The 14,731-nt window shown below is 38.3% G+C and overlaps 7 gene segments (V, D, J or C); 3 read left to right on the forward strand and 4 right to left on the reverse strand.

The window, feature by feature from the left end:
• Nucleotides 1–54: 54 nt before the first annotated feature.
• LOC119474459 lies at nt 55–524 on the reverse strand. The segment is given in 2 exon segments: nt 55–380; nt 473–524. Coding segments are annotated over 2 exon segments (378 nt in total).
• A 950-nt stretch (nt 525–1,474) lies between these two features.
• On the forward strand, nt 1,475–2,666 carry LOC119504162. The segment is given in 1 exon segment: nt 1,475–2,666. A coding segment is annotated over 1 exon segment (402 nt).
• A 1,109-nt stretch (nt 2,667–3,775) lies between these two features.
• LOC119474460 lies at nt 3,776–4,251 on the reverse strand. The segment is given in 2 exon segments: nt 3,776–4,107; nt 4,200–4,251. Coding segments are annotated over 2 exon segments (384 nt in total).
• Nucleotides 4,252–4,957: 706 nt separating this feature from the next.
• On the forward strand, nt 4,958–6,382 carry LOC119504221. The segment is given in 2 exon segments: nt 4,958–4,991; nt 5,896–6,382. A coding segment is annotated over 1 exon segment (312 nt).
• A 2,050-nt stretch (nt 6,383–8,432) lies between these two features.
• On the reverse strand, nt 8,433–8,972 carry LOC119504184. The segment is given in 2 exon segments: nt 8,433–8,828; nt 8,921–8,972. Coding segments are annotated over 2 exon segments (387 nt in total).
• Nucleotides 8,973–9,663: 691 nt separating this feature from the next.
• LOC119504205 lies at nt 9,664–11,121 on the forward strand. The segment is given in 2 exon segments: nt 9,664–9,712; nt 10,635–11,121. A coding segment is annotated over 1 exon segment (312 nt).
• A 2,646-nt stretch (nt 11,122–13,767) lies between these two features.
• Nucleotides 13,768–14,494, reverse strand: LOC119504170. The segment is given in 2 exon segments: nt 13,768–14,273; nt 14,381–14,494. Coding segments are annotated over 2 exon segments (360 nt in total).
• Between the last annotated feature and the right edge of the window lie 237 nt (nt 14,495–14,731).

Genomic DNA, 14,731 nt, shown 5'->3' on the forward strand with positions numbered 1-14,731 from the left:
AACAGCTCAGTGTCTCTGCAGTCGGACTGAGGGAGGTTTTTGTACGACTACAAATCACTGTGTGAACACACCACCGCTGTGGTAACTCTGACAGTAATAAACTGCTGCGTCTTCAGTCTGAACTCCACTGATGGTCAAAGTGAAGTCGGAGCTTCTTCCTCTGCCACTAAACCGAGCTGCTGTTCCTGATACACGTGTGCTCACAAATTTTATTAGGAGCTTTGGAGGCTGTCCAGATTTCTGTTGATACCAGCTCATACAATCACCAAGACTACTGTGGCTGTAAACAGCTTGGCTGGTCTTACAGGTGAGAGAGACGGTGGATCCTGGAGTAGATGTCACTACTGGAGGCTGAGTCACAGTCACCTGACCGCTGCATCCTGCAGACAAAAACAAATCATTCATTGATCAGCAGAAATAAATGAGAGAAAAGGCAGCACATCATGTCTGAAATGTTGCTGAGTGAATGAACCTGTAAAACAGCAGCAGGCCAGCGTCCAGATGAGGATGGTGATGAGAGTCATGCTGGTTGTGCTTTCTGCTGTGTTGACTGACACATCTGAGTCCTGCAGTGTTGAACTCACAGGACTATAAACCTTCTCAGTTCACTGGAGGATCAGCTGACGATGCAAAGCCTCCTCTCTATGGAAATCATTTCTCTGCTCTCAACACACTGAAGGCAACGTGGGACACTAAATCAGGAGGAATACTGCTTGGATTTACACCATCTATCATCTGAATGGATAATAGAAGAAACATATTTTTATTAGAAGTGCAGTTGAGGATTTAAGGATGAGTTTGTGTCCACTGTGGTTGGTATGATATGTCTGTTTGTCTGCCTTTAATCTACTGACAGGGTTTACTGGAGATAAATATCATATTTCAGATCTGCTTAATATGAGTTTATAAGTTATTATTATTATTAAAAAGCATCATGTTCATTTAACCATGTAGCAACTGATATAAAACTGTGAAAAAATGACTTTGTTACAAGGAGACTGTGATCGTTTCTCTGTCTGGTGTAGAAAAGTAAAGAAAAATTAAATAAATAATCTTTATTTATATTATAATTTCAATTGATATCATTAATTTAATATGTATGGATTCAATAAATTATAAATGTTTCTGTGTTAATTGAGAAAGCAGAGAGTATTTTCAGTGGATAGATGCTTGTTCACAGTGCAGGAGGTTTTTGTACGGCCACTTAATGAGTTTGTATCACTGTGGTGGACTTTTGGTGGAGGAACCAAACTCATCATTAACTGTAAGTACCAGAGATTTATAATTTATACAACATATAGCAAATATTATTTTTTATCAAATATTAAATTATTATTTGATCAAGTTCAGTTTTTTTGTTGTTGATAATTTATGTTATTTTATCAAGCTAATCTCTTAATGTGTGAAGAATAGTTACCAATATCAATATTCATTCAGTAATGTAAATAATAAGATTAATAATTATTATTTCTTTCTTATATTCTTTTTTTAATAAGATGTATGTAATATTGGCTTTAAAAACATTTAAAAGATAAATTTAATCAAACTTTACACAAAATGTATTTGTTAAATTCTTTGATTCGTTTATTTTGTAAATATAAAAAACAATATATTGAATTAAAATGTGATGTGGATTCCTGTTGAACATAAATGTGATTTTATGGGTAAATGCAGTTCATCTTTGTGTTCACGGTTCATTAATTTTACATGTAGTGAACAGGAAGTGAAAGAGACAGATGACAAAGGTTTTAACTGTATTTAACTGTCAGTTTAAACAGAAGAAAATCATCTCAGGGACGAGTTATTCACTGTCACACGTTATGAAACACATACGAAGATGTCATCAATAATCTTCATCGATGAACCTTTTTAGTTGCATTCACACTTGAATCATGAGGCTGATGGTGAGATACTGAGTGATTTATGAGTGCAGCAGCAGCAGCTCAAGTTATTCTGTTTTATTTGATCAAATATAATAAATGAGCAGGATGTGATGTTTCTTTATTACCAAGCCTTCACTCTCATTGCTTTGTCTTTTCTCCCCCCCTCTCCTCCCCCTCTCTCTCCTCCAGTGGGTGTGGTGCAGCCCACCCTGACCGTCCTCCCCCCCTCCAGAGAGGAGCTGAAGCAGGGCAGTGCCACACTGGTGTGTCTGGCCAGCGGGGGCTTCCCCTCAGCCTGGACGCTGGGCTGGAAGGTGGGGTGCAGCAGCAGCTCCTCAGGGGCATCACACAGCCTGGAGGTCCTGGGGAGGGACGGCCACTACAGCTGGAGCAGCACCCTGAGCCTCCTTGCAGACCAGTGGAGGAAGGCGGGCTCAGTGAGCTGTGAGGCCAGTCTGAGTGGACAGAGGCCTGTCACTCAAAGCCTGGAGCCTGACCGCTGCTCAGAGTAGAGCTTCAGCAACACTTCCTGTCTGCAAATGATGCCGCTTCTTTGACAGAGATCTGGATGAAGCTCCAGATCTCCTCTGTTCACATGTTTCTGCATGTTTCACAGCTCTCTACTCGGTGTTTTACTCTGCATGTTGCTTTCTAATACTCATCTTCTGCATGTTCTTCTTTATGTTCATTAAATGATTTTCACTCAAAGAGAAACTATTCATTCATCAGAAATGTGGCATGAACATTAAACCATCATTAAATAAAACTGTGGATTATAATAAATGAGTGTCTTTGTATTTATTCTATAACATATTCATTATGAAAAATACCTTCTTGATCATCTCAGTATTAAACCTGATATCCCTTACAAAAAAAGAAATATACTTCCAAGTTTATTTTATGAAGTTAACTTAAGTATAGTTCAAGTATAATCCCAAGTATACTTTGTGTAATAAGTATACTAATATCAAGGTACTAGTAATACTTCAATACTTCTTGGGACTAAATTGGTCCACTTTTAAGTTTATAAAAGTATACTTTTAAGTAGTTTAGATCCAAGTTGTATTTTGTACTGCAACTATAATATGAACTATACTACAAGTGAGCTTGTACTGTGAACTAGTTATATACTTGTAGCCCACTTTTTAGTTTTGAAAGTACACTTTAAAGTATACTCTCAGTAAACTACTAGTTTAAATAGTTTTTAGTATACTTGTAAGTTGTCTTTAAGTGAACTTATAGTACTTAGCCAAATATACTTTTCTGTAAACGTTTCAGTATACTTGGACTTTTCTCTAAACTTGCCAAATATACTGAGACATTTCTGTATACTTGGCAGTATAAGCCAAGTATACTCAAGTATAATTTTGTTAAGTATATCTCTGATAAGTACATAAAAAGTAAACTGAAAGCATATTCTCTTATTTTAAGTTTGAAAGAAGTATGCTAATAGCACAAATTAATAATGAATAAACTTCTTTTTTGTACTGGATACTACACCTGATAGTACAGGAGATGGTTGAATTGTTTTAATTAGATAATCTTGATTCTGTTTCAACTCTTGTTACATTATATTGATTTGTGCAGCTGTTGGTAGAAACACTTTTCAACATGTTTTGATATCAGTGGCTAAAGTCCAACAAGAGTTTAACCTCCCCAGTTTACTCATAAAGAGACTGAATGACAAGATTATAAGTTTAAACTGTTTATGGAAGAGCGTCTGTGAGTTTGTTGCAGTTTTATTTAGATTCATTGTGGTTCTGCTTGATGACTCTTGTGTTGTGTTCACTGGACCAGTTCTCCTCATCACAGTCTCTTCACCAACCCTCTGCACCTGCAGCAGGCCGGTTTCACTTCAGTCAAACTGAAGGAGGTTTTTGTACGGCTCTAAATCACTGTGTGAACACCCAAGCACTGTTTATGATATGGGCACTCTGACAGTAATAAACTGCTGCGTCTTCAGTCTGAACTCCACTGATGGTGAAAGTGAAGTCAGAGCTGCTTCCACTGCCACTAAACCGAGCTGCTGTTCCTGATACACGTGTGCTCGCATATTTTATTAGGAGCTTTGGAGGCTGTCCAGATTTCTGTTGATACCAGTTCATAAAATCACCATTACTGTTTCTGTAAACAGCTTGGCTGGTCTTACAGGTGAGAGAGACGGTGGATCCTGGAGTAGATGTCACTACTGGAGGCTGAGTCACAGTCACCTGACCGCTGCATCCTGCAGACAAAAACAAATCATTCATTTATCAGCAGAAATAAATGAGAGAAAAGGCAGCACATCATGTCTGAAATGTTGCTGAGTGAATGAACCTGTAAAACAGCAGCAGGCCAGCGTCCAGATGAGGATGGTGATGAGAGTCATGCTGGTTGTGCTTTCTGCTGTGTTGACTGACACATCTGAGTCCTGCAGTGTTGAACTCACAGGACTATAAACCTTCTCAGTTCACTGGAGGATCAGCTGACGATGCAAAGCCTCCTCTCTATGGAAATCATTTCTCTGCTCTCAACACACTGAAGGCAACGTGGGACACTAAATCAGGAGGATTACTGCTTGGATTTACACCATCTATCATCTGAATAGATAATAGAAGAAACATATTTATATTAGAAGTGCAGTTGAGGATTTAAGGATGAGTTTGTGTCCACTGTGGTTGGTATGATATGTCTGTTTGTCTGCCTTTAATCTACTGACAGGGTTTACTGGAGATAAATAACATATTTCAGATCTGCTTAATATCAGTTTATGAGTTATTATTATTATTAAAAAGCATCATGTTCATTTAACCATGTAGCAACTGATATAAAACTGTGAAAAAATGACTTTGTTACAAGGAGACTGTGATCGTTTCTCTGTCTGGTGTAGAAAAGTAAAGCATAATTATATAATTAATCTTCATTTATAAAATAATTTCTATCCATGTCATTAAATAAATCTTTGTAGATTCAATAAAGTATAATTGTTTATGTGTTAATTGAGAAAGCAGAGAGTTTTTTCAGTGGATAGATGCTTGTTCACAGTGCAGGAGGTTTTTGTACGGCCACTTAATGAGTTTGTATCACTGTGGTGGACTTTTGGTGGAGGAACCAAACTCATCATTAACTGTAAGTACCAGAGATTTATTATTTATACAACATGAAATATTCTTTTAATGATATCTTTTGCATCCGAATTTGATGAAACAAGAAATTTTGTTTGGATAATTTACATGTGGATATTATTTTTTTCTTGTATTGAAGTTTAGGAAAATATTAATATTAATATTCTTTTAGTATTAAAGAAGATGTCATGGTGAAATTTATGCAGAATAATTTTCGCTTTTTTTCCAATAATATATTTGTTTAATAAAGTTTGGTTGTAAATTTGTTCTGCATGAACATTTTAATGTTCAGAAAATAACAGCAAAATTTAATTTCAAGTTATTTATGTTTTATGTTTTACTATAACATTTAAACGATTGTTAGGTATAAAAACTGTTGCAAATGCCGTTAAAACAAATTTAAGATTTCATATGTTCATTTATTATCGCTGTAGTTTGACTTCACAGTTCGTTAGTTTAAAGTGGTGAAAAGGAAGTGAAACAGACAGATGATAAAGTCTATAACTGAATACAGATGTTACATTTGCATCACAGCGATGAATCATTTACTGTCACACATCATAAAGAAAATAGAAAGATTCAATTTAATGATCATTAATACAATGTTCTCATTGAATTCACAGATAAATCATGTTGCATATTAACTATTAGATATTTATGAAGAGTTCCACAGTAGAAGATTCATTACTTTAAATAAAAAACAAAGTTTTACTATTGTGTTTTATTTGTTAACTCCTCATTTCCTGCCATGTGTCAGCTCCTCTCCTCTGTCTGATCACAGTATCATGCACACAGCTGATCCACAGTAGTGTTAACCTCTGTCAGGTATCATAACTGTCTCATGTCCAGCTGTCTGTCCTACAGTGGAAGTTCATCTGCTCCTTGTGTGTCTCTGCTCTCCCCTCCAGCTGGCACCATGGTCAGGCCCTCAGTCTCTCTGCTTCCCCCCTCCTCTGAGCAGCTCTCTGGGGGCTCGGCCACGCTGGCCTGCCTGCTGACCGGCTACTCTCCTCAAGGAGCCGTGGTGAGCTGGCAGGTGGACGGTACGGAGGTGACGGAGGGGGTCCTGAGCAGCTCAGAGGAGGAGAAGAGCGGCCGCTACAGCAGCAGCAGCACCCTGAGCCTGAGCCAGGAGCGCTGGATGGAAGGAGAGCTGTACTCCTGCAGGGTCCTCCATCAGGGCCACAGCCAGACCCAGTCCCTCCACAGGAGCCAGTGTAAGGGCTAGAGGGGCCGGCTGAAGCCCAGGACAGGAGCTCTGTGTGGGGGGGAGCAGCTCTGATCAATAGCAGTTTGAATGCTTGTAGAGGAAACTGAAGCTTTGTGTGACAGAGAACAACACTGCTGTAAAGTGTTGGACAACAACAACTTAGAGAGGAATGTGTGTCGCTCAGCAGCTTCATGTGAGTGAGCTTAATAACTGTCATGTTGATCACTGATGTTGTTGCTAATAAAGATTTCACTGATACATAACTTCATGAAGTGTTTGCTCTTTTATTTTATGAAGAGTAGAAAGAAATTAACTGGTTTTATAACTTCAACTGATTCTCCTCTCTGTGGAAAATGAAAACCCTCACGACAAAGTAGTATACTTCAAGTTTATTTAATGAAGTTAAGTAAAGTTCAAGTATACTACAAGTGAATAGGTACACTCTTAGTTTAATAGTTATATACTTGTAGCCCAGTTTTTAGTTTATGAAAGTCCACTTTGTATACTTTAACTTGTAAAACTTAGCCAATTATTTATGTATTACATAAAGAGATTTGCTCCTTTTGCTATTTGACTTGATGTTTTGTTATGATAAAACAATAAATACATTATTCTCACATGTCTCCACGGTGAACGAAGAATCCAAAAACGTTAAAAATTCTTGATGAATTGAAGTAAATTCATATCAAAACATTTGTCACAGTGAGATATAGTTGTTTTAATACCTTGATCCAGTATCGCATGTTTATTTATTATTATGGGTTTTATCATGTGTGTACATGTTTTTCTTATATTGTTTTTATTGATGTGGTGTTGCATGTTTGCCCGTTTTATTATTGCATGTTTTATATTTCATATCTGGTTTTACTGTGTTTTTAACTGGATTGGACTATGGATCAAGGTGATTAACTGGTGAGAATCAGCTGTGACTGATTGATTGACATACCCCTGACAGCCTCGTATTGGCACACAGAGACGCTGTGCCTCTTTTTAAGTTGATTGTGGACAGGTGAACAGGGGGAGGAACAAAGGTAGAGAACCAGCAGGAACGAGGAAGCAGAGCTGGACACGCGAGTTTGGAACCGAGGCAGCTTCACCGGTACGTTTTACCGCAGGAACACGGCCGACTGAGTGAGAGGACGGCCAGGAAGAGGGACCGGACGAACCGCTGCAGGACGAGCTAGACGGGAGTGAAAAGACTTGGTTCAACGCCTACTAAAAGCAAAGTAGAGGAAAGTGAACCAAGCAACCTCTGGTGAGTGTGTGAGCTGCTACTGTGTGTGCTGGCCACTGAGGTTCCCGTTTTCTCTCCGTAGCGCCAACGACGGACAAGGGCGCAGCAGAGCTGCAGGGCCGGAGCAGAGGAGCAGAGGAGTCGACGGCCTCAGGACACCCCTTCCCCCCCTTGACTTAAATAATCCCCTATCTTGAACTATTTATTGCCTGCTGTGCACTTGGACTTTGCACCCCCATTTTAAGGACATTTTATTGTAGTTTTATTTCAATTAGCACTGTTTTAAAGGGACTGTTTGTAACTTTTTAAGTGTATAAATGTACCGGGTCGGGACACATGCGCGCTCGCATATGCGCGTTCGTGTGTGGCCGCTGCCTCAACTCCTCTGCCTGCTTGCCTTCACTCAGACAGCTCGCGCGTTCTCGCTCAGCTCGCTCCACCTCTAGACGTGAACACGCGCTCCCTACACACTGTAGAAGAGTTAGTTTAGCTCTGAGAATATCAAGTGAATGTTCAGTGGATGTTTGGGCAGAAATAAATGCTGCAGCTCCTCCAGACCAACAGAGCTTTACATAAAAAGTAAACTGAAAGTATACTCTCTCTCTCAAGTTTTAAATAAGTATACTAATAGCACACTTGCTTTGGATTCATTATTAGATATCAATATTTCTCCTATGTAAATTGGTATAGAGAGTGATATTACATTATAGTAAAGAAAAGTAAATATTACAACTTTTTGATTAAAAGAAACTTGGAGAATAATGGGAACTTTACTTTTAGGGAGGAATAAATCATGACTCAGATATGTGATCAGGCAACATTTGTCTCTTTAGCTGAGAGTAAATGTGAACAGAACATGATGTGTCATTAGATATTTTAATAATGTTTTTAATGAAGTCATTAGTGTGAATGTGTAGTGTGTGCTTGGTGAGGTTCCTGTCAGCTCTGTGTTCAGTGGTCTGTGTCAGAGTCTCTTCCTCTTCAGCAGCTGCAGTCGGTTCCTGCTGTAACAGCTCAGTGTCTCTGCAGTCGGACTGAGGGAGGTTTTTGTACGGCTCTAAATCACTGTGTGAACACCCAAGCACTGTTTATGACATGGGCACTCTGACAGTAGTAAACTGCTGCGTCTTCAGTCTGAACTCCACTGATGGTCAAAGTGAAGTCAGAGCTGCTTCCACTGCCACTAAACCGAGCTGCTGTTCCTGATTCACGTGTGCTCGCATATCTTATTAGGAGCTTTGGACTCTCTCCAGATTTCTGTTGATACCAGCTCATACAATCAGCATTACTACTACAAGTTGGAACAGCAGGGTTGGTCTTACAGGTGAGAGAGATGGTAGATCCTGGAGTAGATGTCACTACTGGAGGCTGAGTCACAGTCACCTGACCGCTGCATCCTGCAGACAAAAACAAATCATTCATTTATCAGCAGAAATAAATGAGAGAAAAGGCAGCACATCATGTCTGAAATGTTGCTGAGTGAATGAACCTGTAAAACAGCAGCAGGCCAGCGTCCAGATGAGGATGGTGATGAGAGTCATGCTGGTTGTGCTTTCTGCTGTGTTGACTGACACATCTGAGTCCTGCAGTGTTGAACTCACAGGACTATAAACCTTCTCAGTTCACTGGAGGATCAGCTGACGATGCAAAGCCTCCTCTCTATGGAAATCATTTCTCTGCTCTCAACACACTGAAGGCAACGTGGGACACTAAATCAGGAGGAATACTGCTTGGATTTACACCATCTATCATCTGAATGGATAATAGAAGAAACATATTTATATTAGAAGTGAAGTTGAGGATTTAAGGATGAGTTTGTGTCCACTGTGGTTGGTATGATATGTCTGTTTGTCTGCCTTTAATCTACTGACAGGGTTTACTGGAGATAAATAACATATTTCAGATCTGCTTAATATGAGTTTATAAGTTATTATTATTATTAAAAAGCATCATGTTCATTTAACCATGTAGCAACTGATATAAAACTGTGAAAAAATGACTTTGTTACAAGGAGACTGTGATCGTTTCTCTGTCTGGTGTAGAAAAGTAAAGCAAAATTAAAGAAATAATCTACATTTATACAATAATTTCAGTTGATATCATTAATTTAATATGTATGGATTCAATAAAGTATAAATGTTTCTGTGTTAATTGAGAAAGCAGAGAGTATTTTCAGTGGATAGATGCTTGTTCACAGTGCAGGAGGTTTTTGTACGGCCATTTAATGAGTTTGTATCACTGTGGTACACTTTTGGTGGAGGAACCAAACTCATCATTAACTGTAAGTACCAGAGATTTATAATTTATACAACATGAAATATTCTTTTAATACTAACTTTTGCATCCGAATTTGATGAAACAAGAAATTATTTTTGGATAATTTACATGTGGATATTATTTTTGCTGTCTATTTAACTTGGCTGATATTGAAGTTTAGGAAAACATTTATATTAATATTCTTTTAGTATTAAAGAAAATGTTATGGTGAAATATATGCATAATAATTTTCGCTTTTTTTTCCAATAATATATTTGTTTAATAAAGTTTGGTTGTAAACTTGTTCTGCAGGAACATTTTAATGTTCAGAAAATAACAGCAAAATTTAATTTCAAGTTATTTATGTTTTATGTTTTACTGTAACATTTAAATGATTGTTAGGTATAAAAACTGTTGCAAATGCAGTTAAAACAAATTTAAGAGTTCATATGTTCATTTAGTATCGCTGTAGTTTGACTTCACAGTTCGTTAGTTTAAAGTGGAGAAAAGGAAGTGAAACAGACAGATGATAAAGTCTATAACTGAATACAGATGTTACATTTGCATCACAGCAATGAATCATTTACTGTCACACATTATAAAGAAGATTGAAACATTTAATTTAATGATCATTAATACAATGTTCCCATTTAAAATCACAGATAAGTCATGTTGCATATTAATTATTAGATATTTATAAAGAGTTCCACAGTAGAAGATTCATTACTTTAAATAAACAACAAAGTTTTACTATTGTGTTTTATATGTTAACTCCTCATTTTCTGCTATGTGTCAGCTCCTCTCCTCTGTCTGATCACAGTATCATGCACACAGCTGATCCACAGTAGTGTTAACCTCTGTCAGGTATCATAACTGCCTCATGTCCAGCTGTCTGTCCTACAGTGGAAGTTCATCTGCTCCTTGTGTGTCTCTGCTCTCCCCTCCAGCTGGCACCATGGTCAGGCCCTCAGTCTCTCTGCTTCCCCCCTCCTCTGAGCAGCTCTCTGGGGGCTCGGCCACGCTGGCCTGCCTGCTGACCGGCTACTCTCCTCAGGGAGCCGTGGTGAGCTGGCAGGTGGACGGTACGGAGGTGACGGAGGGGGTCCTGAGCAGCTCAGAGGAGGAGAAGAGCGGCCGCTACAGCAGCAGCAGCACCCTGAGCCTGAGCCAGGAGCGCTGGATGGAAGGAGAGCTGTACTCCTGCAGGGTCCTCCATCAGGGCCACAGCCAGACCCAGTCCCTCCACAGGAGCCAGTGTAAGGGCTAGAGGGGCCGGCTGAAGCCCAGGACAGGAGCTCTGTGTGGGGGGGAGCAGCTCTGATCAATAGCAGTTTGAATGCTTGTAGAGGAAACTGAAGCTTTGTGTGACAGAGAACAACACTGCTGTAAAGTGTTGGACAACAACAACTTAGAGAGGAATGTGTGTCGCTCAGCAGCTTCATGTGAGTGAGCTTAATAACTGTCATGTTGATCACTGATGTTGTTGCTAATAAAGATTTCACTGATACATAACTTCATGAAGTGTTTGCTCTTTTATTTTATGAAGAGTAGAAAGAAATTAACTGGTTTTATAACTTCAACTGATTCTCCTCTCTGTGGAAAATGAAAACCCTCACGACAAAGTAGTATACTTAGAGTTTATTTTATGAAGTTAAGTAAAGTTCAAGTATACTACAAGTGAATATGTGTACTGTTAGTTTAATAGTTATATACTTGTAGCCCACTTTTTAGTTTATGAAAGTTCACTTTGTATACTTTACCTTATAGTACTTAGTCAATGATTTATGTATTACATAAAGAGACTTTCTCCTTTTGCTATTTGACTTGATGTTTTGTGATGATAAAAAAAAAATACATACATTTTTCTCATATTTCTCCACGGTGAACGAAGAATCCAAAAACGTAGAAAATTCTTGATGAATTGAATTAAATTCAAATCAAAACATTTGTCTACAAACTCTCACACACTTTAATAGGCTACTCTATCAAAAAGTTAGTACGACTACAAGCCAAGTATACCTTTCTGTAGGCCTATAAGGCAAGAATACTTAATTATACTTTTCCAAAGTATATCTCTATCAAAAGATTAACTACAAGTATAATCCAAGTATATTATACTTTTCTGCAATTGTCTGTATAAGCTAAGTATACTTAAATATATCTCTGATAAGTACATAAATAGTAAATTAAAAGTATACTCTTTTGTTTTAAGTTTAAATTAAGTATACTAATAGCAAACTTGCTTTGGATTCATCATGTAAATATTAATATTTCTCCTTTTTAAATTGGTATAAAGAGTGATATTACATTATAGTAAAGAAAAGTAAATAATAAATCTTTTTTTTTATTAAAAAAAAAACTTGGAGAATAATGTGAACTTGATTTTTAGGAAGGAAGAAATCATGACTCAAATATGTGATCAGGCAACATTTGTCTCTTTAGCTGAGAGTAAATGTGAACACAACATGATGTGTTATTAGATATTTTAATAATGTTTTTAATGAAGTTATTAGTGTGAATGTGTAGTGTGTGCTTTGTGAGGTTCCTGTCAGCTCTGTGTTCAGTGGTCTGTGTCAGAGTCTCTTCCTCTTCAGCAGCTGCAGTCGGTTCCTGCTGTAACAGCTCAGTGTCTCTGCAGTCGGACTGAGGGAGGTTTTTGTACGACTACAAATCACTGTGTGAACACATCACTGCTGTGGTAACTCTGACAGTAATACACTGCTGCGTCTTCAGTCTGAACTCCACTGATGGTCAAAGTGAAGTCAGAGCTGCTTCCACTGCCACTAAACCGAGCTGCTGTTCCTGATTCACGTGTGCTCGCATATCTTATTAGGAGCTTTGGACTCTCTCCAGATTTCTGTTGATACCAGTGCATACAATCAGCATTACTACTACAAGTTGGAACAGCAGGGTTGATCTTACAGGTGAGAGAGATGGTAGATCCTGGAGTAGATGTCACTACTGGAGGCTGAGTCACAGTCACCTGACCGCTGCATCCTGCAGACAAAAACAAATCATTCATTTATCAGCAGAAATAAATGAGAGAAAAGGCAGAACATCATGTCTGAAATGTTGCTGAGTGAATGAACCTGTAAAACAGCAGCAGGCCAGCGTCCAGATGAGGATGGTGATGAGAGTCATGCTGGTTGTGCTTTCTGCTGTGTTGACTGACACATCTGAGTCCTGCAGTGTTGAACTCACAGGACTATAAACCTTCTCAGTTCACTGGAGGATCAGCTGACGATGCAAAGCCTCCTCTCTATGGAAATCATTTCTCTGCTCTCAACACACTGAAGGCAACGTGGGACACTAAATCAGGAGGAATACTGCTTGGATTTACACCATCTATCATCTGAATGGATAATAGAAGAAACATATTTATATTAGAAGTTTATTAAAAAGCATCATGTTCATTTAACCATGTAGCAACTGATATAAAACTGTGAAAAAAATGACTTTGTTACAAGGAGACTGTGATCGTTTCTCTGTCTGGTGTAGAAAAGTAAAGCAAAATTAAATAATTAATCTTCTTTCTACAATAATTTTCAATTAAGTGTGCATGCTGCTTTCTTATATGGATCTTCTGCATGTTATGTTCAATACTTTTCAAAATAAACAGAATTTTAGTTTAGTTTCACTCCAACATGAACTGTTCATTCATCAGAAATGTGGCGTGAACATTAAACCATCATTAAATAAAACTGTGGATTAGTCACTGTCTTTGTATTTCCTTTATTATACATTCATTATGAAAAATACCTTCTTGGTCATCTCAGTATCAAACATCATATACTATACCTTTTAGTATATCAGGTTTACATAAATAGTACTTTGTTAGTGGTTGTATTTTTTTTACTACTTTGTGATATTTTGAAAGGAAAGGCTCTGTTTAGAAAATGACATATTTTGGATTTTTAAAATGAAGAATGGTAAATTGGAATTTTCTGTTATATTAGATTGTTTTGTGCAGCTGTTGGTAGAAACACTTTTCAACATGTTTTGATATCAGTGGCTAAAGTCCAACAAGAATTTAACCTCCCAAGTTTACTCATAAAGAGACTGAATGACAAGATTATAAGTTTAAACTGTAGATGGAAGAGCGTCTGTGAGTTTGTTCCAGTTTTATTTAGATTCATTGTGGTTCTGCTTGATGACTCTTGTGTTGTGTTCACTGGACCAGTTCTCCTCATCACAGTCTCTTCACCAACCCTCTGCACCTGCAGCAGGCCGGTTTCACTTCAGTCAAACTGAAGGAGGTTTTTGTACGGCTCTAAATCACTGTGTGAACACTCCTCCATCATGTTCGCCGAGACAGTAGTAATCTCCAGCATCGTCAGTCTGAACACCTGTGATGGTTAAAGTGTAGTGAGAACCAGATCTACTGCCTCTGAATCGAGACGCAGTCCCTGAGAAGAGAGTTGATGCTTTGTATATAACGAGTTTGGGAGCCTGTCCAGGTTTCTGAAGGTACCAACTGAGATCAGCAGCAATATCTGAACTCCCTGTGGCGCTGATGCTCACGGTCCCTCCAACACTAACAGACTTGGATTTGTCAGCCTGAGTCAGAAACTTGTTTGCAGAAGACTCTGAAATGAGAAATGAAATATAAACCTTGAGAATCAGCAGTTTAGATGATAATAAATTAGACATCAATTAAAACCACAATGTCAGATACATTTTCAGAATCTCTCACCCTGACTCAGAAAACCCAACACGACAATCAGAGTTATTGACAACATCATCCTGATGCAGTTTTCAGTGTGAGTGCATGAAAACAGTTCAGACTCTCTGTGACATGAGAACTTAAACTGTGAGGAGCAGTGATGCAGTAAAAACATGCAAAAATACATTTAAGAAGGCAAACACACACCTGTTCTTGTGAAACTGAAAGGGAGAGATGAGGTGGAGTAGGTAGAGGCTACGTCTCCCTGTGGACTGACTAAGAACATGTAGAAACCTTAGACTCTCTGTTCCTCATCTCTCTGCTGTTTCTGTCTTTGCAAAGTTTCCCAAAGGTCATAAATAGATTCAGGCTGCTCTCTGC

The sequence above is a fragment of the Sebastes umbrosus genome, chromosome 16, assembly GCF_015220745.1.
Source record: "Sebastes umbrosus isolate fSebUmb1 chromosome 16, fSebUmb1.pri, whole genome shotgun sequence".
Classification (NCBI taxonomy): Eukaryota; Metazoa; Chordata; class Actinopteri; order Perciformes; family Sebastidae; genus Sebastes; species Sebastes umbrosus.